General features: G+C 39.8%; 1 protein-coding gene across 6 annotated transcripts in view; it reads right to left on the reverse strand.

Moving 5' to 3' along the window:
* Window positions 1-1,429: 1,429 nt before the first annotated feature.
* Window positions 1,430-15,046, reverse strand: part of MCUR1 (mitochondrial calcium uniporter regulator 1) — a 32,332-nt gene continuing 18,715 nt past the window's right edge. For 5 of the 6 annotated variants that reach the window (XM_037893086.2, XM_043538806.1, XM_043538808.1 and 2 more), the window contains 2 exons: window positions 11,754-11,868; window positions 1,430-6,839 (listed from right to left, as the gene is read on the reverse strand). In XM_037893086.2, the coding sequence (XP_037749014.2) occupies window positions 6,784-6,839; window positions 11,754-11,868 (171 nt within the window). In that variant the 3' untranslated portion in view covers window positions 1,430-6,783. The remainder of the gene's footprint in view (window positions 6,840-11,753; window positions 11,869-15,046) is intronic. The other variant, XR_006288122.1, reaches the window with a different exon arrangement.

Here is a 15,046-nt window from a genome sequence, read left to right on the forward strand (position 1 = left end):
CCAGGTAGCCCTGCCTGAGCCAAAGTCCTTTTATAATCAAGCAAAGAGAAACTCAATAGCTTTGGCCAAGCCTACCTTCCTCCACAGGGCTCTGGCAGTCAGCAGTCTCTGTAGAGATCCTGGACTGGTCCTTTCTCTCAAAGAGCAACACATAACATATCTGTTCTTCTCCTTAGTTAGCCAGCTAGTGAACTGTCCTCCTCCCCCCTTTCATTATCTGATTGCAAGGGCAGGTGTAGCTGCTTGGGGCTGAGTGGACCCACAGTAGCTCATTAGCCTTTGCTGGCTCAATTTGACCTTGGTATATCCCATCACACAGTTGAATTTACAATTCTCACACAACATTGTACACGCACAACTTATCCTTTAAAAAGTATCTGCCCAATATCTGTAATGTGAAATTTTAGATACAGCAAGAAGGGACTGTCCATTTAACGTTAATCACAACTTTACTGAAACATATACAAAAATCAGTAATAAAACTGAGCAACCACTGCGCTTTTAAAGAAGAGCTTGATAGGTGGTGGGCAGGGGAAGACGGCAAAGGAGAGGAAAGGAGAAGTTAGCATAGTTTGAATATTGGGCAATATTCATTTACCTTGAGGACAGGAATAAACATTAGCCAAAACTATAGATGAGGTGTGGTGAGGAAATGCTACACTAATGTTCAACGCTTTTCATCCCAAGCCTTATCAACAGTGGATTTTTGCAAGTGTAGACAACAGGCATCTACTGGGGATATTGAGTTTAGAGACATGCACAGAAAGATTAGCCATGTTGTTCTGCACTATTTCAGGAACAACAGTTAAAAGCACATGTTGCAAACACCTCAGCAATGTAGTTTTCCTAGTGTAGTGTAGACAAGGCTTCACTTAGTGCCAAGTCACTCAGAAAAGAAAGTAAGCGTAGACAATACTTTGTTATTCCTTAGCTACCAGCTTAGTGGCTGCTTACCTTTACTTTCCAGAGTTTATGTATGCTTGATTTGACTTCTCTGTTGCTATAAAAATTTATGTAATGTAAGCCAAGCTGATTTGGATACCTGACTTATCTGGTGCAGTAGTTGGCATCTGGAGAAAACTAACCACAGAAGAGACAGATGAAGGTAAATGCCTGTATAATGGATCACAGGAACAGAAAAGGCAGGACTCAGACCAAACTTCCTATTTCCTCTAAAGCAATAGCAAAGAACAGCAAGTGAAGACTATTGTGGGCACACAGAAATCTGAATGCTCTACAGGGAATAAGGCAACAAATTACTTCTAAATAACTTCTGTCAGGAACATGATAGTCTTTGAAGTGGTAGAGGAACAATGTTCAGAAAAATGGTAAAATGTGATATGCTGCTAAAAAAGTATATTCCACTAATCTTGTGCTAGGAAGAATAAACTTCTCAATTATATCAGCTTTGATAAAAATAGGCAAGTCATTTTGCCAGCATATATGCTTTTATTTCAGATTAAAAAACAAACACCAAATATTCCACACATTTCATTAATGGCAAAGGTCAGTCTTCCATTTATGCACTTAACATGAACAGTTGATAATGTAACAATCGCTCAAATGGAATGCACTTTTTTAATCTGTAAAAATATAAATATAAATTCAATAGCTGTACAACTAAAAACATAAGAATTGATAAAACTCAGAATTAAAAATGCATTATGAAACTAAAAAGTGATCAAGGAATAAAGATTTATTTTTCAAATACAATTCCTGTTCCAGTATAGATTTTTTTTTATAGCAGGAAAAGAGACCATGTATGCATTGTGCTTTCTCATGTTCAGTGTCTTTCAAATAGAATTTGCTTAGTTTAGAAGCAAAAAAGATCCCTCTATTTGAGCCCTGAAAACTTACAATGGGATGAGAAAAATGAGTCTTGCCCACGCATTATGACCAGTAACAACAAATTAGCAACTGGAATTCAGCTAACAATTATGCTGATAGAAAAAAATAAAACTGGGCTGTATCGGGTCTGCAGGTGGTAGCAGGAGTAGGAAAAAAAACCCAAAACACCACACCAATCACTTTTTTCCTGGAAGTAAAGCAGACATGACTTGCAATACATATAAGGTTAATTCCTGGCTCCACTGAAGTTAATAAGGAATTTTGCCATTGACTTTAGTGGGGCCAGGATTTCACTCAGTGAGTACATATGTTAAGTGAGAAAATGCCATTTTATATGGTCATTTACTGACCATAATCACACTTTAAAGCTTTTAGCATAATTTTTAGTATACTCAAACTTTTGGCTTGAGATATGATCCTGATTTTAATTATTATTCTAATATTTTGGTCAAATTTCAAGATCCAAGGCAGTTAAAATAGAAGCAAACGGTTTAAAAGCGAGACTAATAGATAAAATGTTAGTGACAAGACCTTGAGTGGCTAGACTGTTTGCTGGCATAGACAGGCAGAAGAATAGGAAAAAGGATGCAGATTACCTATGCCAGGGTATATAAAAATGGATAAAGTAAGAAGAATAACATTCAGCAATTACATCAGAGGAATCAGGTATATGTAGTTAAAAGCAATAGACTGCTTCTGGTGCTGTGGAGACAGATACACAGTACATTAACATTAAGGCAGATCATGTGTATAGAAGAATCAAGGAACATTTCCAGTTAATGCAAAGAAAATATCTAGCTTTAAACAACTCTTCTTTTTCCACTCATGGTTTTACCACATAAGCCCTTAACACCACACTTGAAAAAGGACAAAATTAAGACTTTTAATAGAGACAGGGCTAGGTAATTTAGCTGTAAGGAAACAGAAACAGGTTAGAACTTCCTAGGGAAAAGAGGCCTTTTTTGGTTACAGATTTTAAATTAAAAACAAAAATGTAAGAACTCCCATCTCAGTTTCTTCTTCTTCCTACTAGTATATTTACATTGTGACAAAGTTCCTGCTCCACCTTGGCGGGTCTTGCGCTTATTGATGGATTTGCTCGCCTTGGAGCTTCACAGCAGCCCTCAGCTTGGCTGTTTTTCCAATCCCACGGACCAGGCTGACTCCTCCTATGTCTGACCAGAAGTTGGGGAGAACCCAGGCCCGCCCTCTACTCCTGTTTCCAGCCCAGGGCCCTGTGGATGCAGCTGTCTAGAGCATCTCCTGGAACAGCTGTGCAACAGCTACAACTCCCTGGGCTACTTCCCCATAGCCTCCTCCCAACACCTTCTTTATCATCACCATAGGACCTTCCTCCTGGTGTCTGATAATGCTTGTAAACCTCAGTCCTCCAACAGCCCGCATTCTCACTCTCAGCTCCTAGTGCCTCTTACTCCCAGCTCCTCACACGCACGCCACAAACTGAAGTGAGCTCCTTTTTAAAACCCAGGTGCTCTGATTAGCCAGCCTTAATTGAGTCTAGCAGCTTCTTGATTGGCTGCAGGTGTTCTAATCAGCCTGTCTTAATTGTCTCCGGAAAGTTCCTGATTGTTCTGGAACCTTCCCTGTTACCTTAGTCAGGGAAAAGGGACCTACATAGCCTGGGGCTAATATATCTGCCTTCTGTTACTCTCCTGTAGCCCTCTGGCCCAACCCTGTCACAACATGTAAATTTTATTTTGTGAGAGTTCCTCCTTGATTCACATTTGCTCCCCAGAGCCCAAGGCTTATTATAGGATCAACCTGTATTTCTAGTAGAGGAAGACTCCAATGCGCTCTCTGCCCATCCCCTACCCCCACACAATCCCCTCTGCAGAACTGTCTGTTCATGCTGGCCTAAAGGTGCTCAGGACCTGAACACCCATTTCCTCCTTAGCAGCATACTATACTATTGATAGAAATGTAGGCTGCCTTGAAACTTTCAGAATTGCAATGATTTTATAGAAAGACAAAAGCCCCCCCAGTTTCCAGCTATGCCAGATGACCACACCTTCTGAAATGAGGTCTGCCAGTACGAAGGCAAAATTTTGAAATCTGATACAGAAATAAGTTTCAAATGCTGATGAGAAATATGCTATAATACTGAAGACATTATGTAGCATGTGTGCAGAAAAAAGCTTTTAGAGAAATTAAGGAATGGAAAATTAATGGCACTGGAGTTGGGTTTCCCAGTTGCTGCTTGTAGTTATTTGTTCTTTGGATATAAATCTTAACATTCCAAAAACTAGTTCATGGGTGCTGATGTGCTTGCTCCTCATCTGTATCAGTAAGCTGGATTTCGATTTTAAGGATCAGATTGGAAGGGATTTATTTGAGCTTTTCAAATACAGAAAGGGATTTTGCACTTTTTTTTAATGCCAATGCAGGTAAAGATATTACAGCTTGCATGAATATGTCAGAAACTATCATAACTGATCTGCAATGGCTTTTAAATGCATAGCAAACTGTACCGTGTTCCCTGATCAATGAAGGTTTTGCATCTAACAACATATCTAATTTAGAAATTTCATGGCCTTGAGCACCGTACCTGGAGACTTTACAGGCTTGGAATACTGAAGGTTTCCTATTCTGTATGTTGCCCCTTTTTGTGAACTTTATTAATTCCAGTCTACAGCAAACATTGAGAGTGCTGTTTTTCCTTCAAGATCCATTTCTGGAACAAAAAATAAATAAATCTTATAATCTTGCAGCTTTATTTCACTGCAAAAGTCAGACTCATCTTGTATAAGAATCTCACTTTTCAGCAGAATTCACTTTATATTTGAAATTAAATATGCAGAATAAATTTAGAATTCACTAATATTTTAATCCTACGACAATTCATCAACTGCTTAGGCATCCAGCTGGTCAGAGATTATATTCCAGTGTATCAAGGATATATAGTTCCCACTATATGCTTTTATATATAAAAGACTGAAGTAGATCACACCTAACGTTTACCTAAATTATAATGCCTGACACTTTAATAGTGACATTTAAAACAAATATAAAAATCCAGCTTTAAAACAACCTTTAAGAGTTGCATAATTTTTATAGTTTTTCGACAAACACAAAACCAATTCAAAAGATGCTAGTAATTTGGAGGATGTTGTTTTGCAATACTAGCTTCCTTTACACTACCTCTTAAATGTTCTCTCCTTTTCAGTGTTTTATAGAAGTCTTTTTATTTATGTTGTTTCTTAACTCTTAGCAGCTAAGGTAAGGTTTACTAAATTAAGAATCACTAATAGGAAAGACCAATTGGTTATTTTTATTAAGAGCGATTAAACTCAGATTATTGTTAGAGTTACATTTTTAATGATTATCCATTAGCCTTTAGGTCCAGGGTAGTCCTTGCTTTTGTAAGATACTTCTACCTCCATCTGACCTCCTCTCTGCCTTCGTATAACAAATGATAGCCCCAACAGCCAAGAAAGTTCAATGGCTACTGGGGTATATATACAAAAAGTTAGCCAGCCTGCCAGGACTTCAATAAACAAAGCAGGGAGCAAAACTGGTATGGTACCTGCCAGCCTTTACCATCAGCCCACAGAGAGAGGAAAAAAACAAAGAGAAGCTAAGCAGAGAGACAGGACCCTAGGTTAAGGAGAGTGATTGGACCTGGCAGCTCTGTTTGGTGATTGACCCTGGACACATTAGCCCCATTTCCCTATAATTTCCCCTCATTGCTACCACTAGTGGAAGCATTAATGTAGAGAAGGCATTGATATCGTAACTACCATTCCATATGGCCTTGGTCTGTGCAGGATTAAACACACCAGTGGCTAGTCTACATTAGTGCTCCTACCATTGCTACCAGTAGAGGAGCTGTACCATTTGTAGAACTTCTGGGAAAATAGCTAGTGTAGACATTCCCCTACTGACCACAGCCCTAAGGCGATCACTCTAGTAAGTGATAGCCAGTTGCTCTTTCCTCCCTAGAAGAGAACTAATCAGCTTTAATTCTCACCTCAAGAGTAAAAGAGGCAATTCTCTTCTATCAATCAAGCAGTGACAGAGAGCAGTTTGTATCTCGACATAAGCTTGTAGAAGAGATTAATATAAGCTATTAGATCTTACTGCTCTTCAAACTTCTGTCCCAGTTTTAGTACAAAATTTAAAATCATCATGTGCAATGAGTTTCAGAACCTTGTGTGTCCTAAAAGTGAGTTCTTAAAATGCTACGTAAAAAAACAAAAAGGTCATAGAGACACTGTTTCATTACACAACAGTTTTCATGAAACATAACTGTTTGTTTGGACGGCAATTTGGAAAACAAACCATGATGCAAACACTTTAAAAATTAGCATAACAGATAAAGAAATATTTCTTTACAATATAAGTATATGAATACATTTTTATTAACGAAGAGGAAGTGTGTAGGCTGTGCATTAATCCAGTAGTGTTTCACTCCAAAGGCCTACGTCCAAAATTGCTGTAAGGTCACTAATTAAATACATTTGGAGATTTTAAATTTATGACCAAATTCTGTTCTGAAACATACAACTGCTACTGCACATGCATATCTCAGCAGAGTCTGGCATATAATTCCTAGTGGATTCTTCACCACATCACACAGTCACTACACCATTTGGTATAATTTGCAGTCTGCTTAAGTGAGGCTCTAAAACTACAATAGGAAAAGGATATTGCAGGTCAGGATTGAGGGGAATTGGCAGAGCTGTCTAGAGTATGCCTGGTTTGTGCCAGAGGCAATCTTCTCTCTATATTGAGATACACGAACAATTTATTCCCAGGCACATTTTGGTTACATTTTCAATACAGATTATTTTAAAAAATAAATATAAATAAAATAGTATTGACTCGCTTTAAAGTGAAGACTGAATGAAGCTAGGAGAAAACATCCTTGATTTTTATAAGGCAAGAGAGCACATGTCCTTTTAAATAGATGCTTTATTATATCCACAGACGATAAAATCCCAGTGCTACAGTAAGACATGTAAATACTGAACCTGAAAGAAAAAAAACAAGAGTTAGTGTGAGAATGAGAAAAGGCGAGAATACATTGTTAGTTCTTGTATTGCTCCCTCAGGAAGCAGTATTCCAACAGTTAATTGCAAATACAATGAATTGTTACAAGTTATGGCTATATTCTTTATTTTTTATTTAACAAAACAAGCTATTCATCTCCAGAGTACAAACACAACTTCAGTGGGGAAGTGACCACAAAATGACAAAAGAGGAGAAAGGAAGGAAAGAGGGAGTGAAGGAAAAATGGGCTGGAAAGCTATCAGCAGTATTGAAAAATCCTATCATTGCTTACCGTTTCGAATTATTAAGATCAACGTAACAAGTTATGGTTACAAAATGAGGAAATAAAGACAATATGAATATTAGTAGCAAAGTCCAATATCCTGCAAACACTATAGTTTTTAAACCTCACTTAAAAAGAGTAGATATGATCAATATAATTTGTTGAAAAGTTTATCCTTTAACAAGTTTGCAATTCTGTCTGTGTGAGCCCTCTTCTTCTTCTCACAGTCACCCTCCAAAAAGTAAAGAGTGTTTTTACCTTTGTCTTTAATAAGAGTAGTTACGCAATGCTAAGTGATCATACAAACATAAGAATGGCCATACTGGGTCAGACCAGTGGTTCATCTAGTCCAGTATCCTGTCTTCAGACAGTGGCCAATGCCAGATCCTTCAAAGGGAATTAACAGAACAGGGCAAATATCAAGTGATCCATCCCGTGTGGTCCAGTTCCAGCTTCTGGCAGTCAAAGGCTTAGGAGCACCCAGAGCATGAGGATGCATGCCTGACTATCTTGGTTAATAGCCGTTGATGGACCTATCCGCCATGAACTTACCTAATTCTTTTTTTTAACCCAGTTATAGTTTTGGCAATGTGTGTTGTGTGAAGTAGTATTTCCTTTTCTTTGTTTTAACCCTGCTGCCTATTAATTTCATTGGGTGACTGTAGCCAGACAGCCAGCCCCCCCCCTCAGACCAGCATTGCTGGAAACACACGGGAGCCAAAACAACAGGGCACTCAACATAAATTCCAGCACAGCCTTTGAAGCTGTGAGAAGCACAGGTGTGCTGTGACAATGTGCCTCTGGGAACATATACAACGATTAGGCTCACAGCAGGCAGAGGCCCTGTGACAGACATGGCTCTTAGCCCTTACTAAAACAGCATGATGCACACACACCAACATCCTAGGTGGGAAAATATTTACCCTGATAAAAGAAGTGTCCAGTAGTCGAAACTTATTGTTTCTCCCTTGCAAGTGTGAACTACTCTTGCGAGAGCTGGCGTCACCCCGACAGACCAGCCCCAATTTAGCATAGAAAGGAGAAAGAGAATAAAGGAGTACAGAGGTATAAGTAGGGGACCTACAGCACCATGATTTTTGAGTGCTTTTCACTATCTATCTGCTGGTCAGATAAGTGACAGCCTCCCAAGGCTTCTGCAGCTAAGAGGGTCCCTAAGCCTTGTCCCTTATTCGTCTTTCCGCGGAATTGAGTGACCGATCCTGGCTTGGCACCGCTGGAATCGAGAGATGCAAGGAGGGTAAGAAGCACCCACACCTGATCTCCTATCTTTAGTGTACACATATTTTGAAATAGAGCTCTATACTTTGTTTTCTTTCTTTGGGATTGCGGCTTCAGTTTTTGTAACTTGTTTGTGTGTGTAACATCTCTACATTTAACTAAGTAGGCACTAGCAATTTTGTAACCACATGATTAGAATCTAGTTTAATAAATTTTGGTAACCATTGTGCATAAGCCTGACTTGTTTCTCTGGTTTACTGTAAAGCAGCCAACACAATTAAAGAACCTCAGCCGTTTTGGCTATAAAGCCTGGCCATTAGGTGAGAGTACTAAGAGCCTAGCGTTGAGTTGTGCCGCCTCCACGGGGCAAACTCTTGGGGCACCTGTCAGTCAATCCTGGCTGCCCGCTGCGAAGGAGCTCTGAGCTCTAGCAGTTAAAGTCACGGGTGTGGAGAGGCTCTTAGTGCTGCCATTGGGGCACCTGTCAGTCAGTGTTGACTGCCCGCTGCGAAGGAGCTCTGAGCTCTAGCAGTTAAAGTCACGGGTGGTTAGGACCTTGGGGCATCCGTCAGCCTAGCCCGGGCTGCCCGCCGCGAAGGGACAGTGCGTCCTAGTGGTTAAAGTCACGGATGGTATAAACGGGCATAGCTGGCACCTCACCAAACATCCCTGGCCATCGGCTAACAGTGACCCCCTGGTTCTGTTATGTGAAGGGGTAAATAACACTTCCTTATTTACTTTCTTCACACCATTCACGATTTTATAGACATCTATCATATCCCCTCCCCCTTAGTTGTTTCTTTTCCAACCTGAACAGTCCCAGTCTTTTTAATCTCTCCTCATATGGAAGCTGTTCTATCCCCTTAATCATTTTTGTTGCCCTTCTCTGTACCTTTTCCATTTCTAATATATAAATCTATATCTTTTTGACATGGGGTGACCAGAACTGCATGCAGTATTCCAGGTGTAGGCATAGTGGGATTATGATATTTACTGTCTAATTATCTACCCCTTTCCTAACGGTTCCTAACATTAACTTTTTTGACTGCCACTGCACATTGAGCAGATGCTGTTTTCAGAGAACTATTCACAATGACTGCAAGATCTCCTTCTTGCATGGTAACAGCTAATTTAGACCTCATCATTTTGTATGTATAGTTGGGATTATGTTTTCCAATATACATTATCAACACTGAGTTTCATCTGCCATTTTGTTGCCAATCACCTAGTTTTGTGAGATCCCTTTGTAGCTCTTCGCAGTCTGCTTTGGACTGAACTGTCTTGGATAATTTTGTATCATCTGCAAACTTTGTCACCTCGCTCTTTACCCCTTTTTCCAAATCATTTATGAATATGTTTAACAACACTGGTCCAAGTACAGATCCACGGGGGTGGGGGGGGGGGGGGGGGGGGGGGGGGGAGACGGACAACACGACACTATATTCCTCTCTCCGTTCTGAAAACTGACCATTTATTCCTCCCCTTTGTTTCATGTCTTTTAAGCAGTTACTGATCCATGAGAGGACCTTCCCTCTCATCCCAGGACTGCTTAGTTTGCTTAAGAGCCTTTGATGAGGGACCTTGTCAAAGGTTTTCTGAAAGTCCATGTACGCTATATCCACTAGATCACCTTTGTGCATGTTTGCTAACTCCCTCAAAAAATTCTAATAGATTTATGAGGCATAATTTCCCTTTACAAAAGCCGTGTAGACTCTTCCCCAACTAACTGTGTTCATCTATGTGTCTGATAATTCTGTTCATTATAGTTTCAACCAATTTGCCCAATTACCAGCCTGTAATTGGCAATATTTATAGTACTTTTGAAAATCCTAAGATCCAACATAGGAGACCAATGTATTTTTCAAAGTAGGGGAAAGAGCTTTACTCCCCCGACACATTTTCAAATGAGACTACCTCTGTAGGCAATGTTCCTACAATGGGTTAGGAATCCTGTTATGAAAAATATGAATAATAACTGTACTAGTGTGAGAGACAGAACCATGTTAATAGGTTTATCAATAACCATGCTCAAATCAATACATCTCTACAGCAAACCTACTCATTTAGTAGTATTGCATATTTACAGTCAAAAATACATAGTGAAAAGTCAGGATATGAAAATGATGTAAGCAATAACACAAGAAACATGTTATATTATGTAATATTATGCTTATACAATTTGCATATGACACCAGGGTGGGAAGGGTTGCAATCACTTTGGAGGACAGGATTAGAATTCAAAAAAACCTTGACAAATTAGAGAACTGTTCTGAAATCAACAAGATGAAATTCAATAAAGACAAGTATAAAGTACTTCACTCAGGAAGTGCAATCAAATGCACAACTACAGAATTGACTAGATGGTAGTACTGTTGAAAAAGATCTGGCGGTAACAAAGGTTCACAAACTGAATATGAGTCAACAATGTAATGCAGATGTGAAAAAGGCTAATATCATTCTGGGATATATTAACGGGAATATTGTATGTGAGAAGTAAATGTCCCACTCTGGTCAGCACTGATGAGGCCTCAACTGGAGTACTGTGTCCAATTTGGGTTCCAGGCTTTAGGAAATACGTGTATAAACTGAAGAGTGTCAAAAGGAGAGCAACAAAAATGACAAAAGGTTTAGAAAACCTAACCTATGAGGAAAGGTTAAAAAAACTAGGCATGTTTAGTTTTGAGAAAAGAAGACTGAGGGGTGAATTGATAACAGTCTTAAAATATGTTAAGGGCTGTTGTAAAGAGAACAGTGATCAATTGTTCTCCATGTCCACTGAAGAGAGGATAAGAAGTCATGGGCTTAATCTGCTGCAAGGAAGATTTAGGTTAGCTATTAGGAAAATTTTGCTAACTATAAAGGGAGTTAAACTCTGGAATAGGCTTCCAAGGGAGGTTGTGGAATCCCCATCACTGGAAGTTTTCACGAACAGGTTGGATAAACATCTTCAGGGATGGTTTATGTTTACTTGGTCCTTTTTCAGCACAAGGGGCTGGATCTGATGACCTCTCAAGGTCCCTTCCAGCCTTACAGTTCTATGAAAGTGTTCTTTACATACAAATGCCCAAAAATGAAAAACTGTACTTCAGCACAAGGCATGTATATATACACAGGACAATAATCGTACAAGCTGAACTGTTCTAAGTAATGGATAGATCTCCTTTACATCGCTAACCACTCTTGGCAGGCATTGTAAATAAATTTAAGCATGATTCAGTGAGTAAGCGTGTGCCTAACTTTAAGCACACAAATAATCCCACTAAAGTCAATGAGTCTACTCAATGTGCTTAAGTACCTTGCTGAATCAGGGCCTTTAATAAGAGAGTCGAAAACAACTCTAACATGCGTGCATATATTTGTCAGAATTCCTTACCTGCTAAGTATTTAATATTATCAAGTTTGTGCGATTCCAACATTGTTTTCAGTCCTGCAACTTCTGTGTCTATTTTCCGATCTGTTTGAGTTAGAGCTCGGTCTTGTTGTGCATGCTAGAAACAAAGCAGAGTATTAAGTTATTTGAACATAATTTAACCTTAAAACTAAATCTGTTTCCTTTCTGAATTACTTTTTTTGGCTCTCCCTTCACTCTTGCAGATTCAGTACTTTAACAATGTATTAAAAACTAAGAATCAGCCTTTCTCTGGAGGCTTCTGTAGTTATACTCCTCCCTCTAAGAAGTATTAAGTAATGTTATATTTCTTAAGAAGCCAGAGGTTTCCCTTATAGTACTGAAAATTCATGCTGCCAAATTTAGGTGAATACAAGTATAAGACTTACTGCTCTGCTGTAGTGTTTTTTAAAAAAGCTTATAAAACATATATATTTCCTGATGGATTTATTACAGTGGTGACTTCATATCAAATTTACAATTAGCTGTCGATTCCATCATAAAATCCTATTCAAAGGGTTTGTAGTCTGTCTTTAAAAATTCATGCTGACTATACTTGACCGACAGCTTTTGTGCCTGATCCTGCAATCCTTACTCAAGCAAATTTCCAACAAAGTAAAATGGGAGTTTTGCCAAAATAAATATATAATCTGGCCCCATTTTTATTTCACTCGTCTCTCCACTTCCTTAACCCAGCACTAGATTATAGTTAAGGATGCAACATCAGCATTCCCTTCTTTGCTGTTGGTGATTTGTATCACAACTTGAAGAGGTTCAGATGAACAAGGTGCTGAGAAACTGTCAATATAAATGAATGGTGGACATACTGAATATGTACCAGTCTGGGAAAACAAAGGTGCCTGGGCTAGTAAGGGATGATCTGGCTTTATTGAGGCCTCATCCTAGCTGATCTTTCTGATCACCTTGTTTCTGAGGAGAAAAGGTATGCCCCTGGAAGCTTAATCAGGGAAATGAGATGGTGTCCATTCTCCAGGCCTGTGGGAGCTAATGCTAGGAGCAGAATCTCACTATTCCTGTTGGTTTGGTTTGTAAACATCCCCACCATGGAAAGAACCACCTTGATATAATTTGATCGAGTTTTTGTTTGGTTTGCTCCCACTGTTATACCATTTGCTTAAAACAACTAAGCAAATCAACATGACTGTTGGGCTTGCCAGAGATGTATGTGGCTTTGATGGGCAGACCCAGATGTTCCAATTATGGAAGAATTTTCTGGCCTCTCTTTTTAGATTTTCACTTTCAATTCCATCTTGACAGTTGATATGAGCCTAGTAGTTCTGCTGTCACCTTCCAAGCGAAGAGTTGCAGTTCTCAAAAAGCCCCTTGGGAGGAAGCTGACTACTGCATTTTCTGCTTTCCACAGCTCCAGGAGGTTGATGCGGAGCTGGGATTCCTGGGGAGATCACATGCCATGATTCATGTTCCATCTGAGCTCTCCTTCCCGAAAGTTGGTGTTGGTTGCCATGCACACTGCTGGTGCATCTGCCAAAGCTGTGTCCTTGTGATCACTACTGAAGGGACTGGACATCTGAAGGGACTATCAACACACAGTCCATATCCTGAACCAGGTACCTCCATGCCTGACTGGGAATTCTGAAGGAGATGAAAGTTGGAGTACTCAAGGTACTTTTCCCTCCCTCACAGGCCTTTATCATATGGATTAGCTGAATGCACTGATGTGCTGAGGAATTGCAGCTTGTGTTATGTCAAATTTCTCCTCTGACAGTACCACAAGACCCAGGTTGGTTTGGAATTCCTAAGGTGGGGTAAGGGAGCTCTTCTAATGATTCACTATGAATCTATTATGTACCAGGAACTGGATGATTTGGTGAACATGGAAAGCTCATATGATTGCACCTTTGCTAGCAGATTATCCAGAAAGTGGTAGAACTGGATGCTCTCTTATTTCAGAATAGCAGAAAAATCATTAACTTTGTGAACACCCCAGGGCTGGGCAACAGACTAAAGTTCACTGCTTGGCTATGATAGTTGTTATTCCTGAATGTAAAATATAGGAACCATTAGTGGCAGGAATGAATTGGAATGTGATTATTCTTGAGATCCATGAAATTTAAGAAATAATTCCCAAGATTTCTTATTCCAGATCTTTAAATCTCCATCCTGAAATGAGTTCTGCACACAGAGAGGTTGAAGACTGACAAGTCCAGTTCCCTCCCCCGCCCAGGTGCGGGCTGGCAGTGCAAAGAGGTGAACATTTGAACAAGAGCCATTTGATATAGCTGGCTGGATACTACACTACACCTGAAGCAGCTGAGGATCTACTGTTAGGCTTGGAGTCCCCTACCTTCCTCAAGGTGCTCTCCCAAAGAGTCTCTGCTGACACAAACCACACTAGGAGAAGATAGCAAAAATTCCTGAGGAAAGGAGTTCTCAGACAGCTATCAAGGAAATCTCTGCTTATGAGTACAGAAGCAGAAGACTGGGGAGTCACATTAATGCAGTTGACTAGTTGCACCTGTTGAGGATGCCAACAGACAAACTGCATGTGGAGGTGGATGGGGGAGCAAAGAGGATAGAGAGGATCCTTTTGTTGGGCTCAGATTTAGAAAGGGTAGAAAAACCCAGCAGTTTCAAGCCTGATGGAGCAGTGGATTTTCCATGATAAAGACAAGGAAACACACAAAAGTTCTCAAAATAACTCAAACATATAAAATATGATAACTGAACTGAATATTTATATACGTTCAGGGTTCTAAGAACTCCATGTGAGCTTTGCTTTCATGCGTATCATTTATTCCTGGGGGAATTCTGCGCCACTGCGGGTATCTGGGCTGGGGGGTGCCCCGTGGCTGGGCTCTGGGGGGTAGGGAGTATGTGCAAGTGTCTGTGCTGGGAGAGGGTGCAGCTGGGCTCTGGGGAAAATGGGCAGAGAAACAGGAACTGGGTTGTTGTAGGGGTTTCTTTAATTTTCTACTCCTGGGGGAATTTTTTTTTGTGTTGGTATTGTCACAGACATAGTTGCAGACAGGTATTTCGAAATAAGTTACAAAATAATTGAAACTGGCATGATTACGTAGTGTTATTTTGACAAATAAAATATGCAGAATTTTTAATTTTTTGGCACAGAATTCCCCCAGGAGTAATCATGTATGTACAGCATTATATTTCAAAAAGAAAAGGAGTACTTGTGGCACCTTAGAAACTAACCAATTTATTTGAGCATAAGCTTTCGTGAGCTACAGCTCACTTCATCGGATGCATACTGTGGAAAGTGTAGAAGTGAGCTGTAGCTCACG

This window comes from Chelonia mydas, chromosome 2, assembly GCF_015237465.2.
Source record: "Chelonia mydas isolate rCheMyd1 chromosome 2, rCheMyd1.pri.v2, whole genome shotgun sequence".
Classification (NCBI taxonomy): domain Eukaryota; kingdom Metazoa; phylum Chordata; order Testudines; family Cheloniidae; genus Chelonia; species Chelonia mydas.